At 50.0% G+C, this 25,608-nt stretch overlaps 1 protein-coding gene across 5 annotated transcripts in view; it reads left to right on the forward strand.

Moving 5' to 3' along the window:
• The window catches only part of Arhgef4 (Rho guanine nucleotide exchange factor 4), a 144,578-nt gene extending 119,320 nt beyond the window's left edge, over positions 1-25,258 (forward strand). For 3 of the 5 annotated variants that reach the window (XM_036167240.1, XM_036167239.1, XM_036167242.1), the window contains 10 exons: positions 5,039-5,175; positions 17,605-17,784; positions 18,691-18,870; positions 19,002-19,181; positions 19,622-19,854; positions 20,203-20,332; positions 22,134-22,265; positions 22,823-23,066; positions 23,666-23,743; positions 24,187-25,258. In XM_036167240.1, coding sequence (XP_036023133.1) covers positions 5,039-5,175; positions 17,605-17,784; positions 18,691-18,870; positions 19,002-19,181; positions 19,622-19,854; positions 20,203-20,332; positions 22,134-22,265; positions 22,823-23,066; positions 23,666-23,743; positions 24,187-24,338 — 1,646 coding nt within the window. In that variant the 3' untranslated portion in view covers positions 24,339-25,258. Of the gene's footprint in view, positions 1-5,038; positions 5,176-14,435; positions 14,730-17,604; positions 17,785-18,690; positions 18,871-19,001; positions 19,182-19,621; positions 19,855-20,202; positions 20,333-22,133; positions 22,266-22,822; positions 23,067-23,665; positions 23,744-24,186 lie in introns of those variants that run through there. The other 2 variants (XM_036167241.1, XM_036167244.1) reach the window with 2 other exon arrangements.
• The last annotated feature ends 350 nt before the right edge of the window (positions 25,259-25,608 follow it).

Consider the following 25,608-nt stretch of genomic DNA (forward strand, 5'->3'; position numbering starts at 1 on the left):
CCCTTAACCACTGGCCAATCTCTCCAGCCCTGGGTTTTTGAAACAGTCTCTCTCTCACTGACCTGGAGCTTATCACTTTGGTGCTGGCTGACCAGCAACCCTAGTGATCCACCTGTCTCCACCTCCCCACCTCTGGGATTGCAGGTGTGTGCCATTGTGCTTGGCTTTTTCTGTGGGTGCTGGGAATCAAATTAGAGCCTCAAGATTGTGCAATGGGTACTTTACCAACTAAGTCATCACCCCAGTCCTTGAAATTGCTTTATGAAGTAGTTGGGGCCTTACAGCCTCGTGTTACAAGATTGGAACTCGATTCCTAGGTTCTTCGCACATGGCATTGTGGCACCAAGCAGACAGTTGCATCAGGAAGGGAGGACATGGACAGGGTGGTTAAGGCAAGTGGGGTGTTTAACCATTTTCAGTTCTGTTCTGCATGACAAATTATTTTCACAATATTACAGCACCATCACCATTATATATTTCCCAAAACTTTCTCATGTCTTCAGACATGAACTTCGAGCCCCAGAGATGCTTCAGGAGTTAAGGGTGCTTCCTACTTTTGCAGAGGTCCTGAAATCAGTCCCATCAAGTAGTTCACAACCACCTGTAACTCCAGCTCTGGAGGATCTGATGCTTCTGCCCTCTGGGGACACCAGCACCCAAACATGCACATGGCCACACACAGACAATGCACATACACATAAACCTTGGTGGCTACTGAGCAATAGTTCTCTGTTCTCCTCTCCCATACTTCCTGGTGGACTCTTATTTATTTTCTGCTGTTAAGAGTTTGCCTGGCCGGATCTCAGGGAATCCTGAGGAAGATGGGGATGAAGGACAGTAGAAGGGTCAAACACCACAAAACAAAACAAAACAAACAAAACAAAACAAACAAAACAAAACACCACAAAACAAAACAAAACAAAAACACCACAAAACAAAAACAAAACAAAACACAAAACAAAACAAAACAAAAACACCACAAAACAAAAACAAAACAAAACACCACAAAACAAAACAAAACAAAAACAAAACAAAACAAACAAAACAAAACAAAACACCACAAAACAAAACAAAACAAAACAAAAACAAACAAAAAACCCACAGGATCGACTAACCTGAGCTCATAGGGGCCCACAGAGACTGAACCAGGGAGCCTGCCTGGGACTGACCTAGGCCCTCTGCATATATGTTATAGTGTTGTAGCTTGGTCTTCGTGTGGGACTCAGTGGGAGCAGGGGCTGTCTCTCACTCTTTAGCCTGTTTTGGGGACCCTATTCCTCATACTTGGTTGCCTTGCCCAGCCTTAATACAAGGGGAGGTGCCTCGTCTTACTGCAGCTTGACACATCGTATTTGGTTGATACCCATGGGAAGTCAGCCCTTTTCTGGAGAGAAACAAAGGGGGAGTAGATGGGGGGCAGAGGGGAGCTGAGAGAGGGACTGTGAGGAGAGGAGGGAGGGGACACAGCAGTCAGGCTGTAAAACAATTTTTTTTAATAAAAATAAATAAGTTTGCCTGTCTAGACACCACATTGATTAGAGTCATCCAGAATGGGTTCTTTGTGTGTCACTGGGAACCCACTTAGCATGGCATTTTCAAGGTTCATTTCTTCTCCAGGCTGCACAGTACTGCACTATGTGCTTATTGTCCACGCCCAGTCCTCTGCAGTGCAGAGCTGAGTTGTTTCCCACTTTGGGATATCTAGAATAATGCTGTCTCAGATGCTGGTATACCAGTGTCCATCAACATCTCTGATGCCATGTGTTGAGGGTGTATTTACCTAGGAGCTGTGTTAGTCAGGGTTTTCTAGAGAAATGGAACCAATAGAATGAAGGTAAAGAATTTAGCAAATTAGCTAATGCAATGTGGTCAATTTAGCAACACAGCTGTCTCACTTCCGAGAGGTCGAGGGTGCGGCAGTTTCTCAGTTCAGAAGGCTGTGTGCCTCCACAGTTCCAATCTGGCAACGAAAACCTGGAGGGTTCCTGGAGAGGCCCAGGAGAAGCTGGTTTCTGAGATCTGTGAAGGAATCAGCAGCAGCCCCAGGGTAATTAACTCATCTGCCACAGTCAAGGCCAGTGGAGCAAAAAGTGAATCATCTTCTGCCAGGCCCCCTTTTATCTGGGCTGTTACCAACGCCTCCTCCCACACTTGACGTTAAGAAGTTCCCACACTTGAAGTTAAGATAATTCTGCCACTGAGGCTCCTCGCTCAGGTGGTTCTAAAATTATGGCAAGTTGACATTTGAAACCAACCTTGACAGAGGGTATACATTAGATTATTGTAACATGAATCTTAAAATGGTCTTCTAATAATAATAATAAAACAAAAAACAAAAAAAACCAGAATCAGATATTGGGGTGAAAGCTGAAAGATCAGAGAAGCAGAGCAAGCCAGCCACAAGTCCTTACCTCTACGAAATCTTCAGTCTAAAGAGAGTGAATTCCTGTTTCCTCGTGCCTTATATACCTTTCTCTGCCCAGGCATCATTTCCTGGGATTAAAGGTATGTGTGCTTCCCATTACTGGGATTAAAGGTGTTTGCCACCACTGGCTCTGATTCCAGTGTGGCCTTGAACTCACGAGATCCAGACAGCTCTCTGCCTCCCAAGTGATAGGATTAAGGGTGTGTGTCACCACTGTCTGGCCTCTATGTCTAATCTAGTGGCTGCTCTGTCCTCTGATCCTCATGTAAATTTATTAGGGTACACAATATATCACCGCAGATTATATGTGAACTTTATGTGTTGTGTGCATATATGTGGTATATGTGTTTGTGTGGGCGTGCACACGTGTTTATGAGGCCAGAGGTGGATGTCAAGTGTCTTCCTCAATCACTCCATTTTATTTTTGAGACAGTCTCTCTCTCTGAGCCTGAAGCATACCAATTAGCCAGGTATCTACTTGCTTCTGCCTCCCAAGCAGTGGGATTATAAGAATGTACCTTTCTTTCCTTATTATACTTATTATACCTGGCTTTCTTTATTTTACATGGTTCCTTAGGATCAAACTCAGGTCCTCATGCCTGCACAGAAAGAACTCTACCAACAGAGTTGTCTCCCCAGCAGATATGTATCATCTTTAAAACTATTGAAAGGGTCCAGCTCCTCCACATCCTCCTCAATTTTCTTCCATCTTTTGTTACTGTTATTGCTTTTATAATAACCCCCTAAGGATGTGATGATGTGAATTGCATTTCTCTAATGGTTAGTGACAGTGAGTATCCTTTCTTTTAATGTCTATTTATTTTTAACTATGGAGAGTGGTATGTGCACCTGAGTGCAGTGCCCATGGAGGCCAGAAGAGGGTATTAGATCCCCTGCATGCTGGAGTTACAGGTCATTGGGAACTACTCAACATGAATGCTAGGAACCAATAAAGAGCTCTTAACCAAAGTCAACAAAAGGGCAGCATACAAATTGTCTTAGTTAGGGTTTCTGTTGCTATGAAGAGACACCATGACCACAGCAACTCTTATAAAGGAAAACATTTAATTGGGGTGGCTCACTTGGAGTTCAGAGGTTTAGTCCATTACTGTCATGATGGGAAGCAAGGCAGCATGCAGGCCAATATAGTGCTGGAGGAGCTGAGAGTTCTTACATCTTGATCCAAAGGCAACAGGAAGTGAATTGAGGCACTGGACATGGCTTGAGTATATATATGAGACCTCAAAGCCCACCCCCACAGTGACACACTTTCTCCAGCAAGGCCATACCTACTCCACATGTCTCAATAGTACCACTTCCTATGAGCTTATGGCGGCCAATTACATTCAAACTACCACACAAATCAACATGTAAAATCACAACCAATCAAAATGCAGAGTTGTGGAACCCAGTCTCAATGAATACACCTACAAAACACTCCTGCACCTAAGGCTGAGGGAACATTGCAGCAGAGAGGAGGAAAGATTGTAAGAGCCAGAGGATCAGGGAGTTTGCTGTGAGATTGTCTCCTAGTAATATCAGAAGCGACATTAAGTCTACATCCGTAAAGTCTCACATGACTGCCCAAACATGAGCTGAACAAGGATGACACCAATAGACAAGCCAAACTGGACAGGGAAAGCCCAAGAGACCTCAGCCCTACACAAGGAACTACAGGCAACTGAGGAAAGCTGGGGGTGGGGGGAGGTGATCTTTCCTAGGGAAAAGCACACTAATTGGTTGTCCAGTGCCAAACAGTCAGCCCTGAAAACATACATACAAGTAACATTATATGGACCCAATGGGTTATATTTAGTAATATATATGTACACACACACACACACACACACACACACACACACACACACACACACACACACACATATATATATATATATATATATATATATATATATATATATATGCATGTAATAACAATTAGTGGAGAAAAAAGAGTCCATGAACTTAAAGGCAAGCTGGGAGGGGTATATGGGAGGGTTTGGAAAGAGGCAAAGGGAAGGGAGAAATGTTATAATTAAATTAAATTATAATCTCAAAAATAAACAAAAAAATAGGTAGATTTTTGCCTCAAAAATCACAGTGTGTGTGTGTGTGTGTGTGTGTGTGTGTGTGTGTGTATGTGTGTACATGGCATACATGTAGAGGTCAGAGGGTAACTTATAGGAGTTTGTTTTCCCCTTCTACCATATAGATCCCAGGGATTGAACTTGATTGAACTTGGGTGGTCAGGACTGGTAGTGAGGACCTTAACTGGATAAGCTATCTCAGAGGCCCTCAAAGAGTAACCGTTTTCCTTAGGTCTCTTATGGACCTTTATACATAGCTTTTAATTGAACTCAGAGAGTTCTTGGATGATGTGTCCCAGCCAACCCTGGCGTCTCCTTGTCTACCAGGTTGTTATGGCCCAGGATTGATGTCAGTGACTGGAGCTTTCCATACGGCAGGCAAGGATGGCTTGACAGAGTAGCTCCTGGCCTTCTCCTTCCGCCCGAAGAAGTAACACCTGCTCTCCAATCACCCAGTTCCTTTGCCACACACTTCCTTCCACCTCCCAAGCTGACGCTCTTTGCCTGCTGCTGTCTCCCCTTCCAGGGATGCCTGATGGAACTCTGGACACTGTGTGCACAGAGGAAACAGGCAGTGAGGAGGACCTGTACGAAGAGCTTCACAACTCAGGCCACCACTACAGCCACCCTAGAGGAGGTGGAGAGCAACTGGCCATCAATGAGGTAATGTTGAGGAGGCTCAGCCTGTGGAACGAGGGTCACTCCACAGGCTCATGGGAGTCAGACTGTGTTCGAAGCACATGGCGTGGCTGAGGTCCGCACAGCACCCTTTATCCCATGCCCGTTCCCCCAACAGTGAGGCGTTTATAGCACAATGTGTTGAAGGCAGAACTTCCCTGGGTTTGCGGAGAATGCACAGGAGCAATTCTAGGCAATAGTCCTGGCAGAGAGGATGACCAGGTCTTCCTGTTATTCCAACTTAAGCAACAAATTCTTCGTAGACTGTTCATGAAGCAAGGGAGAACCGATAAGCTGGTTTCCCTCCTGTGGACACAAGCTCAGCGTATTGCCATTGCTATGACAACCGTGTGCCACTTAAAGGCTTTTCTATTTCCTAGCTAAGCAGATGAAATTAGTGAGAAATGTCATCTGGGCAGAACTGCTTCCCATTACAAGTTCTCCTTTCAAGTTTTAATTGGCACATTTTGTGTATGTTGTACTTATCTACAGTATGACAGGTAATGGACATACCCATGACCTTAAAAATTTATGACATTTTTATGTTGGGAACATTTAGAACCTTATCCATTAGCTCTTTTGAGTGTTTGTATGTACGTGTTCATATTGTACAGATGAACATGTGTGTTCATGTATGTGGAGGCAAGATGGTAACCTCAACTGCTGTTCATCTGTCGCTGGCCACTTCAGTGTTTGAGACAGGGTTTCTCACTGGTCTGGAGGTACTGGAGTAGGCTAGGCTGGCTGGCAGGCTTGCCCCAGGGGTCCAACAGGCTCTGCCTCCTCAGCTCTGAGATCACAAGTACATACAAACCACCACACCTGGCTTTATTGTTTAACATGGGTTCTGTGGATCCAACTTTGGTCCACATGTTTGTATGTAATTTACAGACTGAGCTATCACCCAGCCCCACTTTTCTGTTCTGTGGGGTGGGGGTGGGGGCTCACAGGCACCTATGAATTTATACCCACACATGCATACCACCAGCTCGGGATCTGCCTGTTTTGGCCCCTGCAATACTAGGGTTAGAGGTGTGTGTGGCCATGCCTGGCTTTTAACATGGTGCTGAGGATTTGAACTCAGGTCCCCATGCTTGCAGAGTAAGTACTCTTGCCCACTGAGCAATCTCCCCAGACCCCTTGAGCAATTCTTAATTGAATGCACCAGGGCTACCCCACTGTGCTACAAAGTTTTGGAGGCTGTTCCTCCTATCCAGCTGCCGTACGCATGCATGCACGCACGCACGCACGCACGCACGCACGCACGCACGCCGCACTCACGCAGTAGCCAGCCATTAACTAACATTTCTTAAGACAGAACTTTTGAAGCTTTGGCTCTCCATTAAATGGTCGCACACGTTCCCGAAGAGTTTTCATTAGCAGATGGTTCGCAGTCGGCTGTGAGATCTGTGAGTGGATGGCAAGTAGACCTGTCACTGGTGAGGGGACAAAGACACAGCTCCACCATCACCCTCAGCAGCCTGAGGTGTCCCCCTAATCTTTTAGGGACCTTAGCTCAAGCCAAACCTAGACTCGTGGCTCCAACACAGAAAAGAATTTCAGGCCTAAGCAGTTTGAAGCCGAGTCCAGAAATATTTTAATATAAACTTAAGTGTGGGTGCTGAGGGGGAAAGAGGGATGTTCAGGAAGAAAGATACACATAACCATGTGTGAGTGTGGCCTCCTCAAGAGAAACTCCCCACTTACGCCTTAGCATTAGCCGTATGTACTATTTTGGTGGTCCTTGAGTAGCATCTTAAAAGGTTGCTAAGAAACATTTTTCCCTCTTCCTTTTCTCTCTCTCTCTTTTGATAAATGGGATTTAGTGACTCTGGAGATATGATAGATTATATTATAAACACATATAATTTTATAAATATATATAAATCCACTATAATTATATATGATATACATATATATATATATATATATATATATATATATATATATATATATATATATATCCAGTATAATTATAACCTGACAAGGCGAAATCGGGATCCACTAGGGTTGCACATAGGGTTGAGACCATCTCCTTTCTCTGTAAATCTGGTGAGAGTCCTAGAAAATTGCAGGTTTGTGGCTGAGAAGGAAGAAAGGCTGTAAGCAGTTGTTAATTGTGATGGGAATGCTGCCCCCTCGGAGACAAGAGGCTTCAAGCCGATTCCTGGATGATGGGCCCCTCTCCTTTCTCATGTCCCTGTCATCTGCCTATCCTGCCTTAGACTTCTCTGAAAGCAGTGTTGAGTGTGGTGCTGTCTTTACACGTAAAACCAAGTAGTGTGGTTTGTGGCAGGTGGCCTTTTCTCAGAGGCCCAGGTCTAGATAGTGATTGTTTCCTTTGTAATACTTCTACATTGCTGTGGCCAGAGCATCTGAATGGTGGAAAGGCGTATTCTAACTCTGGGGTGAGAAGATGTGGTCCACCATGGTGTAGACAACATGGTGGCTGGAGGGAGCTCATCTATGGTGGAGTAGCATCTTCTCTTACGACACCAACCAGGAATCAGAGGGCCCGGGCTGGAAGCAAGGTCTGGCTAATCTCTTGAAAGTGCACCATAATGATCCACCTCTGAAAACCATGTCTTCCCACCCCAGGTTTCTAAAACTTCCCTAAACAGTGTCAGCAGCCTGGGATGTGAGCCTATGAGGGGCATTTCACACTTGAACCACACCCTTTTTTCCCCATTTTATATATTTTGTTTTTGTTTGATGATGTTGAAGGTTGAAGTCCAGGCCTTGCTCATGTGAGGTATACCTCAGTACTCTAATAATGATTGAAAAGAGTCATTCACCAATGCTGGATGCAGAGCTTGGGGGAATGGCCCAGTTGGTCACATGTTTACCTTACAAACATGAGAACCTGAGTCTGATAGTGGAACCCATGTGAAAAAGCTGAGTGTAGTGGTATGAGCAGAGACAGGCAGAACCGTAGATCCCTGAGGTTCACTGGGCAGCCAGCCTAGCCTAGTTGGCACGCTCCAGGCCAGTGAGAGGCTTTATCTTTTTTTTTTTTTTTTTTAAGAAACACACTGGAGGGGCCTGGAGAGATGGCTCAGAGGTTAAGAGCACTGGCTGCTCTTCCAGAGGACCTGAGTTCAATTCCCAGCACCTATATGGTGGCTCACAGCCATCAGTAATGAGATCTGGTGCCCTCTTCTGGCCTGGCGTGGAGACATACTTACAGGCAGACCATTGTATACATAATAAATAAATAAAACTTTAAAAAAAAAATGTTAAAAAAAAAAGAAACACACTGGAGGTTGTGCTGTGAACTGCACACACACACACACACACACACACACACACACACACATGCTTTTTCACTGGTGCATGCACACATGTACATCTGCTTATGCACATATTCACATATATATTATTAGTGATAACACCCAATGCAAAATCTGTGAAGCAGAGAAAAAACATGCAAATAGGTTAAAATTTCTAATTAAACAAGTAAGTCTGTGTGCATGTGTGGGGAAGGGGTCTTGGGGGATTGAACCCAGGGCCTTGGGAATGCTAAGTACATGCTATACCACAAAGCTATACTCCCAGTCCCCCATTGTTTCTCTGTAACTGACCCTCATGAACACTTTTGATGGCGTATTCTCAACTTTATAACAGAATCCAGAGATGATGGTCAAGCTTTGCTTTAGAGAACCAGGCTGTCTTCCTCACCTTGAGCTCAGAGTCAGGAAGGGGATCCTGGGTACCCTGTGTGTGTGGTATGGAGTGTGGAGTCAGCAACTGAACATTGATTTCCTTCTTTCTGATACGAGATGACCAGGAAATGGCATGGGGACAAACCGGAAATACGACCATAATTTGCTGTGGCCTGTTCAGAGTAGGTCTCAAACATGATGACCATAGTGCAAGACCCAGAGAAGCCCAGATCTGTCAGGAGCCCCTGAGGACAGGCTCTTTCATGCTTCTGACATGCTACGTGTCTGGGGTTCTTGTGTTTTTTAGCTATTCATTTCCTTCCCAGGGCGAAACTGTAGAAAGGTACATCTTGAGTTTTTGAGCTCTTCATCTCAGGCAAGGACTTCAGGCACAGAACTCTGGTTAAGGAAACTCCAGAGCCAGGACTACCATATAAGAACCAGGAGGAGGTGTGCAATAAGGCAGTGCAGGTGATGTGCAGAGGGCCCTGTGAGCCAGCATAGGTGGTGTGCACGTGGAAAAGGCCTTTGAGGATAAGACAAGTGGTGTCCTGAGTTCTGTAAGTACCAATTGCACTCCTTAAAATAGTTTACTGCTTTGTTGGCTCAAGGTCTTTTGGGGACAGCCAGTCGGGGATGGGAGCTTCTTTCCAGCGATGCAGTGGGCTGTGCAGGGAAAAGGCTGCGTCCTTACTTGGGTACATTCTCCACAATGCTTATCTCAGTAGAACCACCAGTACTTCTAGATCCTAATGGAAAAAGCAAGAAGTGGGTCTCTAAAGGAGACAGAGGAAGGGCAGGCAAGGTATGAAGCCACATCCCCCAGATTTCAGGGACAAACCTTTGGCTAGTCAGCCCAACTAATGTGGCTCTGGGGATGCAGTCAAGAAAGATCGTGTGCTTTCTGACCTGCAGAAGGCATCAAGTAGACTTACCAGAGGCTCAGAAAAGATGTAGGGGGTGATTGCTGGTGATAGGTTAGCTCCTTTGCCTTCCTGGGGGTAGCCTCTTCCCACCCCTTGGGCATTGTCTGCTCCTGTAGGGACCCAGCAGGAAGCTCTGTTGGGGGTTAACCTGAACTTTATCCTTGAAAATTGTTAGCGCAGTGGGTGTCAGAGGAAAGTTGTCCTTGGTGATTTTTGAACTGACATAAATCACATACTCACTTGTATTTTCTAAGATGTGGGTGTCATGTTCTAGATTGTGAACCTTTCATGTTCATGCTGCCATTAGGAGAAAAAAAGGACTTGTCAATTTCTTTAAGATTTTTAAAAAGTATTTTAAGGATGTGTCTGTGTCTGTATATGGGTACATATACAAGTACCAGAAGAGGACATCAGATTCCCTGGAGCTACAGTTATAGGTGGTTAAAAGGCACTGAGGGTGGATATTAGGAATCTAACTTGGGTCCTCTGTAAGAACAGTAGGTGTTCATAACTACTGAGCCATCTCTAAAGCCCCTAGACTTCTCAAGTTTTTACAGGGGGGCGGAATCCAAACCCTCAAGCCAAGAGAATGGTTGAAAAATGAGGATCAGAGAGTTTGCATTCTGCATACCCAGGGAGTGACTGTGTTGCTTACTCATACGTGTGTACATCGTGGGTATAGTGTAGGTTTGTGTATGTTGAACATATATGTCACATGTGGCCTGTGCACTTGCTATATGTCAGGCAACGTGCCTGCCCTAGCATGCAGATGTGTAGAAGGCACAGTCCAGTATTTCCTACAAAGGGCTGACCATGTGGGAGTGGGCTGTGTATATGATGCCTGTCTTTTTGTGTGCCCTGAGGAACATGAGAAGGTGGTGCAGGGTCTTACATTTTCTGTATCCCTTGCACATACTTGCTCTTGGCCCCTTGGGACAGTCTAACAGCTGCAGGATGAATCAGCAAATGAAGCAGTTAATTGTCCTCAGTTCCTGCAAGCATCTCTCTCCTACAGCATTGTCCTGCATAGAGCCTTCTCCAGATGCCCGTGACTTGGGTCTGGGCATGCCTGTGCTTCCTATCCTGCCCAGCTATGCTAGGTTTCACTGTGATGCCTGCTGCCTGGTCTGAGTCTATCCTCAGCACAAGGATTTTTCCAAACTGGCAAGAATAGGAAGTGTCTGTCTGTGGATCTTTATATGTCCCTCCCTTTCCATGACCACCCAGCATGGCTTCATCTCCACCGTGTTTCAGTTCTACTGGTGTGTACAATGATCTTGGGAGAGGTAGATGAGGGACCTAAGGTCTCCTGTAAACCCCTTACCACCCATGCATGGCAGCCTGTACCCTCTGGGTCAGGTGATGGACAAAACTTCCTCTTAGCTCCAGCTGCACCCCATACAGAGGAGATTATTGGGATGCCAGGGTTCCCTTTGTTGCATGTGCCCATAGCTGCTTGGATCCTTCAATTCTAGGTGGAAGCAGAGTACAGATGACTTGTAGGTCATCTGGCCAGAAGCCCAAACTAGAAGGCAGACAGACACTAGAGAAGAGCCATAGAATGTGTCATCCAAACTTAAAACAAGAGTGCTGTCGATCATGAGATCAACACAGTGGTGGGAAGCAGAATTGTCCCGGGACACTGTGTCTCCCAAGGGTGCTTGGCATCTCTCCACCTGGCAATTTGTGGCACATGTGAGGGTACTGCAGGACCCAAGGCCACCCCACTATGGAGTCAGCTGACCTCTGGCTCCAAGTGTCTCTGTCTTTCCCTGGCTCCTGTGATGACAGACATAGTGGGCTGGGCCTGGTTCTCACATTCCCCAGCTGGAAGGAGGAGCCTAATACCTGTTGGTGCCCCATTGTCTTGTGATCACCCTTGTTAGTTGGATAACCAACTGCCTCAGGAGCTCCCTGAGACAGGGAAGGAGCAGCTGTAAGTCACCTCAGACCACTGCTGCCCTGTGAGCCCAGAACTGTAAAACCAGATGGTAGTCACACTTCCAAAGCAGCTCCTGCCCCTCCACTATTACCCCAAAATAGCAGAACTTGGGGCTTAGCCTCCCCCACCTCAGACATCTGTGTCTCCCTTCCCCTTTCCTGTTAGTCTTGCTACCTTGGCACACCAGCCTAGGGGCCTGAGCTTTTACTGTCAAGCTGTTTTATTGTTTGGGGTCATGAAACACACAGAGAAGATCTGTAGCTACTGTTATCTCAGACATACCCTGAGCTCTTGGTGTTCAAAAAGCCAGGAATACCTGGGTAGGGTGGTATCCCCATTTAGTTCTCAACCCAGCCCAAATCCAAGGGCCTTTTGTCCTATTCCATGCTTCTGGGTGATTCTGCTCCTATCATGAGGTGAAGGTCATGCCCACAGCTGGGGTTGTGGGCCTCTTTGGATCTAGCAAAGCAGGTGGACAGAGTTCTGCTCTGAGACTTTACCTGAGGATCTGAGGTGAGCAAACATATATTCACCTCAGATGGGGTACTGAGAACAAAACAAAGAAACCCAAGTCTAGCTTAGTAAATCAGTGACTGTACTGGGGTTACACACAGGAGCGTAGTTGACTCAAAAGCAGGTGCATCACTGAAAAGCCCAGGACATGTGATGGCTTTCAAGAAAGCTGTATCCCTGAAGCTCTCTGCAGGACTTGTGGGCAGCTCAACTGGTCAGAGAGTCTCCCCAGTAATTGTTATTCCTTATGTAACCCTGAGCCTTGTGAATCTTGTATGTTTTAGGAACTTTTTGAGAGCTATGAGTTGTATGCTTACTGAGTTTTCTAAATAGTTTACCTTCTGAGTCTTGAAGAACTTCCTTCAAAGATGGAATGTTTTATTTCACTGTCATAGACCCCCCACAGTGCTTCTGCCTGTTGTGCTAAGGTGCCTAAGGATGCAGAGGATAGATACCTTCTCTCTGTGTAAACACAAGTACAAAATAAAACATTGGCACAAGTCATGGATTCCCAGCCTTACTCCATTAGAGGGCAGGTCCCTAGCCTTAGAGGAAAGTTAGGAATGAAATGGTAGTGACCTTTGGGTGTCTTCTAATGTCCCCCTATATTAGTTTTCTATTGCTGTGATACAACACCATGAATGACCAAGGCAATTTATAGAGTTTATTTGAACTTTTATAGTTCTAGGGGCTAAGAGTCCATCATGCCAGGGAATCAGGGCAGCAGGTGGTAGACATGGTGGCAAGGACAGCTGAGAGCTCACATCTCCAACTGTAAGCAGGAAGCATAGAGAGCACAATGGTGCAAGTGTTTACACTCTCAAAGCCCACCTCTAGTGACATCATTCCTCCAACAAAGACACAACTCCTAAGCTTCCTACAAGAGTGCCATCAAATGGGGACCAAGTATTCACATGCTCCAAGACAATGGGAGACATCTTATTCAAACCACCATGTTCCCTAGACCCTTTGAGGAACAGGAGGAACAAACCTGGTACCCAAGATTTTCTACAGAACTGAGTAGATGCAGTAACCCAGATAGATGGTTGAGGCTGAGCCTGTAGGGCAGAAGGCAGACTGCCCCTTCAAATCCACACAACCCCCCCCATACACACAAGTACATGCACAGACAACCAACCCACACATGTACTCACAGAAGTGTCCCTCCTCACAGATACACATGTATGCACATTGCACATAGGAGCACATGTGTACACACCTGGGCTCTTCAGCAGGGTGGTCACAGGTGCTAGGAGATCTGACTATATAGTCACCTACACATGAACACCATGCTTCCTCCGCTGTGTGTTCATCCCTCTAAACTACAGTCAGTCTCAGGGGGAGGTGCTGGGAAGACTGAAACCTCTGCCCACTTGAGGTTGTGGGTTCTGTTTGGTGCTGCCAGTGAGGAAGCCAGCTGCATGTCCAAAGGCTCCAAATCCTGTTCTGGTGGCTGAGGTTGATCAGTCAGGCCCGGGTTCAAATCCTACCCCCTCCCACCCTGTTTTGCTGGGTGATTGTGTGACAACCAATCATCAGATGTTACAGAGGCAGAATTACTCATCTGTGAAGTGAATGCCGGAGTGTCGAGACAGCCTTATTAGAATTAAGAACCCTTGGTCCTCTGGGGATTTGTCTCAGAGAGGAGAGTACTTGTCTAGCAAGCGTGAAGCCCTGCACTTGATCCCCAGAACGACATAAACCAAGCATGATGGTTCATACGGGTAATTCTCCCTCTGAGGCGTCGCGGAGGTAGGCAGATCATACTTTCAAGGTCATCAATGTATGATAAATGTATTTAAAACCAGTCTGGACTGTATGACAAAATTGAACTTCTAGCCCACCCCTCCCCACATCAGCCTTGCCAAGCATTTTGGCTCACTGGAGAATGCCTGGGTCGGCTAGATCCCCAGGCACCCCCCCCCCCCCCCCCCCCCCCAGGACTCCCATGGCTATCTGTGAACACTGTGTAGATATTAGAATCTTCTGACCTCTCCCAGGGAAGCGCCCAGGGCAGATCATAACGCACTTCAGAGCCGCAGCAACCCCGTCATGCGACTTTTAACAGGTCCCCTCCCACCCCACCACCCCACCACCCCAGCCCGCTCTGCAGCTCCTTTGCCTTGCTCCCACGAAAGCCCTAGATGCCGGCTCACTCTGCGAGCTGTGAGGGAGGAGCCTGGCGGGTGAGCGCCGGCAGCTCCGCCTCCTTTCCGACGCCTCCGGCTCCAGCCCTGAGCTGGGATCTCCCGGCGTTTGGAGCCCGGAGCTAGGCCGGGCGTGATGGCCAGGCCCCCGCAACCCCGGCGTGGCCCCGCAACCCCTGGCGGTGCCCTACGCGCCCTGCTGCGCTGCAACCTGCCCCCGGGCGCCCAGCGCGTGGTGGTCTCGGCTGTGCTGGCGCTGCTGGTCCTCATCAACGCCGTGCTGATATTCCTCCTGGCCTTCCGCTGAGCTGAGCTGAGCGCGCCTGGCACTGCAGGGGACCCGCGCAGGGTGAGTGGCACCTTCCAGCCGCTGTCACCGCAGGAACGCAGAGGGGAGGACTCCCCTCCCCCAACCCCGTTCCCTCCCCTCATGTGCTCACTGTCCAGGCCGGTCTGGGGGTGCCCCCGAGGATGCCACAGTGAGGGTAACTGAGGGGCGTGGTGGCACATGTGCCCAATAGGCCTTTTCATCAGTTTTCGAGGCTGGGGAGGAGGGGGTGGAGCAACATGGCGGGTCGCTAACTGAAGATGTGGAGGAGCTGTGACCTGCTAGCGGGGGTGTCTGGAATGGGTGTGCGTGGCACCGCAGGGCATGTATTGTGTGGGGGCTGTAGGAGGCCTGTAGAGAATATCTGGGCTCCTCTGCAGGTGATACCTGCGGGTTTTTTTTGTTGTTGTTATTTTAGGCCTTCAAAAGTGCCAGTCAGTCTCCGAGGGCAGAGTTGCTGCTGTCTCACTTGGAGCAGCCCCTCTGAACACACCCTCCCACCACATCCGGTGTTCCCTCTAGCTTGGAGGGGAGGTGCCACCACCCCGCACCGGAGAGGAACACAGGAGGGAGTGGGAGGGTGATGTGACAAAGGAGGTAATGGTCCACAGGGTTTGAGTCACAGCCTGGAGGCCTTACCCTCCCTTAGAGCCAGTCAAAATCAGAGGCGCAGGAATTCTGCCCCTCCCCATGGCTTATCTTAGCCTTGAACTTGCCTGGGCTTTGGCACAAGCCCCACCTGCCCCCAGATGTCCCTCCACCTCAGAGGCAGCCAGCCAGCGCCTCTGCTTCCTACTGCCAGGCGGGAAGCCACCTGGAATCCTATCCTCCGAGGCAGCTGGAGTGTGGCATTTAGGAGCAGGTGCTTCTGCAGGGGCCCAGAGAGGGGCTCCGCAGAGGAATAAACCTAGCCGAAGCTGGGGTTGGCCTCCGATACTCTATAAAATGTCTTTCTCGCCTCTTGGAGGTACATTTTGTTTTGCCAGTGACATGAAAATGGTTGATTTCAGAGCTAGAGCTTGCTAGAGCCTTCCATTTGTGATACCCATGAAGGGGAGATTGTGTTTACTGGGGTCCTGATGGGAGACCCAAGGAGACCCAAGGAGCTCCGAGGATCTACTCAGAAACACGGCAGCGTGTCTGTTGGGTGTTTGGCAGCAATGTCGATGTCCCACACCTCCTTCCCACTCTATAGGCCATTATAGGACTTGTCCCTAATGCTACCCAGCTCCCATGTCTCTGAAAAGCCCCGCCTTTTTGTCCCATACCCTCAATAGCTGTCCTGGCCACAGTGTAGGATCTACACGGTCTACCCAGACTGTAGAATAAAAGGAAAGGGTGGTCAGTGCCATGAAGAGGGGCCTTCCTTCCTTCCTTCCTTCCTCCCTTCCTTCTTCACAATGCTTATTTGAGGGAATCCAGGGACAGAGGGGACAACGTTGAGTATGTGGGTTACCTCCCCAAATCTGGGGTCTGTAATTCAGGCACATTCTCCTGTTCTTTCTCACTGAATTCCACCTCTTCTTGCTCCATGCATCCTTCAGGGCTTCACAATGCCAGCCCACTGCAGAAGGTGTGCTGGCTTCTGGCCCACAGCAGACTGGCTCCTCCTGTGGCCTTGCCAAGTCCTCCTGCCTCATACCAGATGTGTGCCAGCCAGACTTATCTGCAGAAAGTCATTGTTACAGAGACAATGAGCCCAGATGCTGGAGGTCTGCTGTCCTCCAGGAACAACCCAGAGCTCTGTGCTGAGATCCTTGTGTGACTTTGGGCACAGAGAGCTCTGTGACAACGTCTGGCACTGGGGAAGAGATGTTGCTCATCTTCCTGGGAAACACTCCTTTTTCCTGGACTGATGCGGGGATTCAGATATGGAAGTACCCAGGGAGGCCAAAGGAGCATGCACAGGGTGTAGAGCAACTGAGAGACAGGACTGGATTGTGAGGGGGCCTGCTTGGAGGTGTGCCAGCCAGTTCTCTGTTGGGCTAGCCAGGAAGGAGGCTGTAAGCATCCCCTACCCCACCGGCTGCTGCTCTAAGCAATCAGAGCCATTTATTCATAAAGCACAAGACAGAAAAGCAGGAGCCATGGATGGAGGATAGAACTCCAACCATCAGGGCCCCCTGGGGGTCAGGCAGACCACACAATGGAGAGAGGAGTCATGTAGGCAGAAAGATGCCAGCACATAGAGCTACCAGCCAGATAAAATGTCAGCAGCTACGATAATTGTTTCTTCTCCAGCCTGGGAAAGAAAGGGAGGCAATGGAGTGATTAAAACAGACCTCTGGGGTTCAGGACCTAAAGTCTGAGGACCGCCCCTCAGCTGGTATGGATGTCTGAGCTGTGAGGAGCCCTGGTGTCATGTGATTACTTCTTCAAGGGTTTTGGGGGAAAAAAACATAACAAATATGACCCAGCTGCTGTGATGGGCACTGCCATGGGTAAAAACAGTACTGTTAATTGGCTGACCTCACAGGCCAGGCAAGTCCATAAGAACCTGCAGAGGGAGCAAGTCCTCTCTCTTAAATGGCTGCCTAGCAGGTAGCAGCTGCCAATTGCCAGTTCTAGCACATGCCCTGGCCCCGCCCAGTCCAGCATCTCAGTGTAAGGCATTGAGGCTGAAGCCAGACTCCACGGCTGAAGAAAGTATGGCTCAGGAAAGGGGCCATGTGACCGTCAACCTCATCTTGTGCTCAAGTTCAGGCTCCCTTGCTGAGCTTGGACCATCTAGACACACCCAGGACACAGCGCTGCCCCAGAAGAGCTGCTGGCCTGGAGGGAGACTTCATTAGTTTCTCTGTAAAGCAGGCCAGGATCCCTGCTTCCGGGGCTGCTGGGTAGAGGCAGGGTACGACAGTCTTGCCTCACTGACTCACTTGCTTGGCTCTCTCTACAGCTCATCAGTGATGGCAGTGTGGTGTGTGCTGAAGCCCTGTGGGACCATGTTACCATGGATGACCAGGAACTGGGCTTCCAAGCTGGGGATGTCATCGAAGTGATGGATGCCACCAACAGGGAATGGTGGTGGGGCCGAGTCGCACATGGCGAGGGGTGGTTCCCTGCCAGCTTTGTACGGGTATGGATCCATCTGTGCTCTTCCCAAGCTTTTGAAGAGGCTTGGCTCTGCTCAGAAGCCTAAGCCCCAAACAGCACTGCAGTCCCAGGCGTGGAGCATGGACCACTTTCTCCCCGTTCTGCTGTTACTTGGTGCCTCAGACTGGGTGGGGGGAGGGGGTCAGGACTGTGACACAGACATTCTGCTCAGGCCCCCACTCCCAGGCCCTTGCTCCACAGCCCTCTGGGGCCAGAGAGAAGAGCAGGTCAGAAATGTAAGACTACGATGCTTTAGGATACCACCACTTCAAACAACCAGTGCCTTCTACCCATGACTATTGTGTTCATTGGGGTGTGTGGGGACCACGCAACATACACACAGCCCTGAGAGAGAGAAACCTGGGAGGAGGTGTAGACCGTGAAATCATACCCGAGAGAGCAGAAGACACAGTTCCAACCTTAGGCTGCATCTGGTCACCAGAGGACAACCGGTGTAGATTCTCAAAGGACAGCAGAGGGAGAGAACGCCCAGGTTCTCTGGAACTCCTCCGGTGCAGACCCCCACCCTTTCCTAAACTTAACAGGCTAGTGATCTAGCAAGGCCTCTACCTAGGCACCTGAATCTCTGTGCCTAGAGCCCTAGGATGAGTAAGTCTGCTTCAGAAATTCCTTGTGCTTGCTCCAATCCCTGTTGAGAACAAAGTCTATTAGGGGAATGAATTTGACAACAGCCGTGGTCATCAAACCCACCATCCCCTACCCTGGCCTTGTGCCTAGGAGGTAGTTGCAGGGACATTGCAGTTGTGCCCATGGGCCTCTGTGTCCTCTGGGAGCTACTGATCTCTCTGCTCTGGATGACCTGGAGCAGAGAGCTCAGAGACCGACTGGAGAATGGATGGCAGGCCCTAACCAGCTTTGCATTGTCCAGCTGCGGGTGAACCAGGATGAGCCCGCGGACAACTATGAGGCCCCGCGGGCCGGGGCTGGAGAGGCCGATGACAACGTTCCAGAGGCCCAGAGCTGTAAGGACCAGATGCGTACCAATGTCATCAATGAGATCCTCAGCACTGAGAGGGACTATATCAAGCATCTTCGGGACATCTGCGAGGTGAGGAGGGCAGGGAGGGCTTGCTTGGATGGGTGGGGTCGGGTGGTGAAGTGGGCTGGTGTGGAGGGCGTGGCATGTGGGAGGGTAGACAGGTGGGTCCCTGGAGAGCTTGGCCCCGCCCCATCCACCAGGGCTATGTCCGCCAGTGCCGAAAGCGTGAGGATATGTTCAGTGAAGAGCAGCTGCGCACCATCTTCGGGAATATTGAGGACATCTACCGTTGCCAGAAGGCGTTTGTGAAGGCTTTGGAGCAGAGATTCAACACAGAGAGGCCGCATCTGAGCGAGCTGGGTGCCTGCTTTCTGGAACACGTGAGTGTGCCTGGACTCATTCTGCCCCCAGCCCCCACCCCGATGTCTTCATGTTTGGCTCCCTTGCTTTATCTCTTCCCAGAATTTTCCACACCAGATTCACAGATAAAAGCTGCTAGTCTTACTGGGCAGAGCCTATCCTGTCCTATACTAAAGCAGCCAAGGGAGTCTCTCCACCTTCCAAGGCCTTACTTGCTTAGCCTTGATAACCCTTGCTGATTAGCACCGTTGATTTCATTAAAAGCTAATAAAATAAAAACAGATGCATAAATCAGAATATCTCCTGGAAGCCCTGCTGGGAAAGCTGAGTGGTTCCATCGAAGTCGGTAGAACCAGTCCCTAAAACAAATGCAGAGGCTCCTGTCCCGCTCATCCCATGGCTGTGGCCTGTTGCTGGGGAAACAGGAGACAACCACCCTGACCTTCCACTGTGCCCCCAGCAAGCCGACTTCCAGATCTATTCTGAGTACTGCAACAACCATCCCAACGCCTGTGTGGAGCTCTCCCGGCTCACCAAGCTCAGCAAGTACGTGTACTTCTTCGAGGCCTGTCGGCTGCTGCAAAGAATGATTGACATTTCTCTGGATGGCTTTCTGCTGACCCCAGTGCAGAAGATCTGCAAGTATCCCCTCCAGTTGGCGGAGCTGCTCAAGTACACGCACCCCCAGCACAGGTAGAGGGCACAAGGTGGTGAGGGGAGCTGCCTGAGCCTCTGCATGCCATCAGCCAGCCAATTGAATATTTATAGTGTGGGTACCATTTGCAGAATACTGGGTACTGCTGTGGGCATTGGACATAGCTTAGGGTAAAGCAAGCCCACCATCCTGAGCTATATTGGAGTAGGGAAGGATAGACATCCATGGAGTATTAATCTGTTCTACCTGCCATTTATGGAGGAGAGAGACTATGTACTTGATGGGTGAGGCTGTGGCCAAGGGATACAGCCCAGAGAGGTGTCAACTTCACATGGAGGGGTCTCTCTGCTCTCCAGCTCGCTGCACACTTGTCTGTTCTGCCCCAGGGACTTTAAGAACGTTGAAGCTGCCTTGCATGCCATGAAGAACGTGGCCCAGCTCATCAATGAACGGAAGCGGAGACTTGAAAATATCGACAAGATTGCTCAGTGGCAGAGCTCCATAGAGGATTGGGAGGTGAGGGCCCCAGTGCCCAGAAAATGCTGTGGGGTCCTTGCGTGAAAACTGTTCCTGTCCAGAAGGGAACAGAAGCAGGGAGTCACGGCTCTCCCAGAAGCTGGTGGAAGACAGGTTCTCTTGCAGTGGGCCTTTCTTGGGTGGTGCCTCCACCTCGGCACCTAATGGTCTCCTTCCCGTGTGTATTTCCACACACCTTCTAGCCATCGCCAGCCTAGGGGCAGCCCGAACCCAAGGAACTGTGTATCTAAGACATCTTGGTCTGTTTCTCTGCCCTCAGGGACAGGCTGGACTGCTAAGTTTTAGATACCTTCTGGAACTTTCAACAGTTGAGTTCAGAACCAATGGTAGGACTAGAAATGGATCTTCCCATGTCAAGGCTTTGTCAGGTTTCCTGGGTTGCTCATTCCCACGTATCTGCCGGTCTTGCCTTCTAAAGCAACAAGTAAACTCATGACTAAACATTCCTGCTCCCTAGAGGCATGAGGTTAGGAGGACTCTGTCCCTCTGCACCCAGCAACCGGCCACCTCTACTCTCTACCCCTGTGGAGCCCTTGTATACCATGCCGGCTGTCAGGAGAAACTAAGTGAAAGCATGCTGGAATGAGCCACAGCAAAGTAGAGTCTTAGGCCCTACCCTTACACTGAATCCCTTGGGTCAGGGAGCAGGACAATGCAGCAGACTGGTTCTGAGCCCATGCTTGGCCAAGGACTGGAAAGCACAGTCATCCCAAAATGGTCAGCTGCCAGCAGCGCCAGGCTGCCAGTTTCAGGTCCTAAATACACTTAGCTGCAGGGGCAAGTTCCTGCCAAGCCTTTTTTTTTTCTTCTCTAAAGCAGCACTGTCCATTCAAAAGATAATGTGAGCCATGTCTAGAATTCTGTACTTTCTAGTAGCCATCTTCCAAAAGGGGGGAAAAAAAGTGGGGTTGGGCCAATGGCTCAGGTGGTTAAGTGCCTGCCATATGTGCAAGCAGGAGGACCCGAATTCTGGTTCCCGGCACCCACATAAAGAGCCAGGTGTGGTGACACACCTCTATCCCAGTCCTAGATGCTTAGAGATAGGAGGATGCCAACCTAACTGCATTTATGAATTTGGTGAAGGATCTTGTGTGAGCAAGTAAGGTAGAGATGGGTTGGTGAGACCGTTCAGCAGGTCAGGGTGCCTGCTGCCAAAGCTGACAACTTGTGCTCAGTCTCCAGGCCCCACGTGGTGGAAAGAGAGGCTCCTGCAAGGTGTCCTCTGACCGCCCCCACACTTGCTGTGGCATGCGTGCATTGCCCCCTCCCCCCCAATAAATAAAAGTAATAAACGTTTTAAAAACGGATGGAAAGCGACTAAGACACCTGGTGTTGACCTCTGGCCCCCACACTCATCCATAAGCACACACGTGAACGCAGACATCCACAACACACACAAAGTGAAAATGAAAAAGTGAAATAGGCTTTAATGTTTTATTTAACTCAGTATATCCGAATATATTTTACATTGTTTCATACTATTTGAAATCACTGGGTACTTTGGCATATCAAATTCTCCGAGCTCCACAGCCTCAGGAGGCCAACGGCTACTGTGAAGGTCTACTCTACAGGATGGGTCAAATCTGCCCTTATTCACCTCCCACAGCCACACCTTCAAGGCCCAAAGGACTGCTTGCTTCGGGCTTTAAGAGTGTAGGCCCTCTCCCCTTGGCCTGGCACCATGCAGGCTACAGTGAGAAGGCTCACCAACCACAGAGGCAGGAAGTAGAGCCTAAGGTTGGGTGCACTCACCTCACAGCTCTCCTTGGGGTCTACTCAGGGGGAAGATCTCCTGGTCAGGAGCTCGGAACTCATCTACTCGGGGGAGCTGACCCGCGTTACACAGCCTCAAGCCAAGAGTCAGCAGAGACTCTTTTTTCTCTTTGACCGTCAGCTCATCTACTGTAAAAAGGTATCCAAACCACCCTGCCTTGCCAGGCCAGTCTCATAGAGTACAGCAATAAGGCCTGGGGCCCCTGTCTGGAAGCCAAGGGCCTGGCACTCTACCCCGGCCATTTCGTGTCTCCAGGAGCCCCAGCCAGGCCCTTAGGACTGGCTCTCAGTAGTGAGCCCAGGGACAGCGGGTGGCTGTTGGAACAGTGTGCTGTTGAGAACACCCTCCATCCTGACCTGGTCCCTGCCTGCTCCTCAGACCGTGTCTCCCCCTGCAAGCCTCCGCTTCTGTCTCATGCGTTCTATGATCCCAGCAGCCTCTAGCCTCTTTATTGCTAGCTTTTGCTTCTTTCAAACCGTGGCACAATGGCCCCATGCACGAAGCCTTCCTTGTTCTCTCTGCTCTCCCATACCATGTGGGCCGCTGCTTTCATTTCTGAGGCTTTCTGCCTGCTTGTCCATGTGCACCTCCAAGGCAAGGCTGTCCTGTCAGCCAGTGGCTGGGGGTGGGAGTGGGCATGAGCAGGTGGCCATGCAGGCTGCTGGGCAGCCGAGGCTCAGAGCAGCCTGTGGTAGGACCTGCTCCGCCGGGATGTGCTGTACTACAAGGGCCGCCTGGACATGGATGACCTGGAGGTGGTGGATGTGGAAGATGGGAAGGACCGTGACCTCCATGTGAGCGTCAAGAATGCCTTCCGTCTGTACTGTGGTGCCACGGGCGACAGCCACTTACTGTGTGCCAGGAAACCAGAACAGAAGCAGCGCTGGCTGAAGGCCTTTGCCAGGGAGAGGGAGCAGGTGCGGCTGGACCAGGAGACAGGTGGGAAAACCCTACTGGGCCTTGCCTAGCCTATGGGGCCCACCTACCAGGTGGTCAGGGCCAACTTGAGAATGAGGTCACACCTAGCACTGGGTGAGGCTGCAGGAACCTCTTAGCACAGGCTCTGCTGTGCCTAGCCCTCTAGCAGAAATGCCCCTTCCTCTGTGGTCAGCCTCACTGACTAGGTGTGATAAGAGTGCTTCACTCTATGTGCCCATCTGTTGAGGCCAAGGGAAGCCCCTTTCTGGCCAGCTCAAGTCCTGGGAGAACATGGGGTGGGTCCTACAGAATCCTCTCCCATCCTCTCCTGTTCCACAGCTTCATGCTGTGGTTTGGGAAAGAGCCTCTACGGCAGTATAAACCAGCTAGATTGAGAAATGGGAAGGGGGCACAGGGTCAAGGTGAGAAACAGAGTGGTGGCTTGGTTGGCAAGACAGGGTGGCTGAGCAGATGAGGGAACAGTCCCTATCATGCCACTGTCTAAAGTGGGATAGGAATGAGGCACCGGGAAGACAGGACCTGGACCAGGAAGCCCTCCAAGGAGGCACGTGGGCAGTTGAGGAAGGCAAGGCGGGGTCTCACGTGTGCCCTTCCCCCAGGCTTCTCCATCACTGAGCTGCAGAGGAAGCAGGCCATGCTGAACGCCAGCAAGCAGCAGGCCACAGGGAAGCCTAAAGGTAAATGGGGAACCACCCTACTCCTTGGGCAGCTCCAGCCTTGACTCCATTTCCTTCTGATTTCAAAAGCAATGCCAGCTAGCCGTCTGGATCCGTGGGAGATGTCCACTGCCCTTTAAAGGTGTATGTTTCCAAAGGTGACGGGGCTATAGGTTTGGGAGTTGTTGGTCAGTACACTTGTTGCTTGACGCTCTGACCCGGAGATACAGCGGCTTGGGAGGGAGCCCTCTCTCCATCTCCATAGCCTTGGACAGTGGCCCTGGCCAGCCCTCAGGCTGCAGCAGGCCAAAAGCTCTTGATAACTTGGGTCCTGTGGGTTGTGGTTAGCCCCCTGGGAAGCAGACCCCGTGTGGCAGACTACCCTTTGAAGGGTCTGCAACAGGACCCACAGATGAAACCCTTTGTCTTCTACCTTGTGACCCCTGCTGTCTCTCCCTGCTCAGCTGTTGGCAGGCCAGGGTACCTGACCCGCCACAAGCATCCATCCTTGCCTGCCAGCCGGCCCCAGCAGCAGGTGTTGGTGCTAGCAGAGCCCAGGCGGAAGCCATCTAACTTCTGGCACAGCATCAGCCGACTGGCACCCTTCCGAAAGTGAGCCAGCACCTATCTGACAACCCGACAGCACTTTGTGGACCCAGCCTTCCCTCAAGGCCTACTCCATCAGGCCTTCTACCTGTTTGGGAAACTGGAAGTGAACAGGTACAGCTTCAGAGCTGTATGAAGTCTGGGCCCCACCTCTGGCCTCTTCCCCACTGCTCATGCAGTGTTGCACGGGTACCAGCCTCTGCCTATACTCTGGACCTGCACAGGGCCTCCACCAATGGTAAGCCTGCAAGCCACAGCTCAGAACCACTGGCCAGGCTGTGCAAACAAGGCTCATTTGCTCCGGACATTCTTTGGAAAGCTTATCTGCACTCCTGTTTTCTGTGGGCAGGAGACCAAAGTCTGTGGCCATGAGCCACCTGCAAAAGCAGGTGTGTCGCCCTCTGCTGCTTCTCCTTTCAGGCCCCCAGCCCTCTTGCAACTTCAGAGGTCAGGAACCAGGAATCCTGCACTCCTAACTACCCATAGCTGTCCTTAGGCCTCCTGGCTCCTCTAGACACTGCTGGCTGCCAGACACCCTCTTTGTGACATGTGCAATGAGAAAAAAACAAAAAAAACGTACAGTCAACTGTATACCTGGTTCCAGGTTAGTGACAGTTCCCTATAGCTGGGGTGGCTGCACACATACCCAGTCCCTGTTCATCACGATTTTGTCATGTTATTTCTCTAACAATAGAGACTCGGGAGAATTGTTATTGACACAGAAAGATTGCCTTACCCTAGTGAGTGTGAGAAGCCATAAGGACTGAATTCTGTGGCCTAGCATGGACTGACTCCTCATGGGGCACACAGCCAGGCCTGCATGTAGTGCAGAGTCCATAGGATTCAGAAGCATGGTCGGTCACTCTTGCACTGTACCTTCTTTAATCCAGAAACCACATTTAATTTCATAAAGAAACTTAAGAAAAGTAATCCGGCTGCTGGTCAATTGTTGGTGTGTGTGAATTTTCTCTTTCATGTGCTGGCCCATCCCTCCTGGGACTGGTACCCTGCTTCCCCCTCAGCTACTCTGTTTTCAGCCTGGGGAAGTGTTGCTCACTAGGATATAGCCGCAAGGCTTCTGGTAGAGATGGGCTTAGGTGGCTAGGCTCACTGCTGCAGAAGCCCGAAGGAAGGAGGAGGAAAGCAAGGGAGGGAGCCATAGACGGTGGCAGGCCCAGACTCCCTCCCACCTCCCAGAGCATACAGGTATGGGAGCTAAGGGATGGGCTCGGTGTTATTTCTGGGTCTCAGCATCCCCCTTACTAAACTGAGGGACACAG

This window comes from Onychomys torridus, chromosome 18 (genome assembly GCF_903995425.1).
Source record: "Onychomys torridus chromosome 18, mOncTor1.1, whole genome shotgun sequence".
NCBI classification, from domain to species: domain Eukaryota; kingdom Metazoa; phylum Chordata; class Mammalia; order Rodentia; family Cricetidae; genus Onychomys; species Onychomys torridus.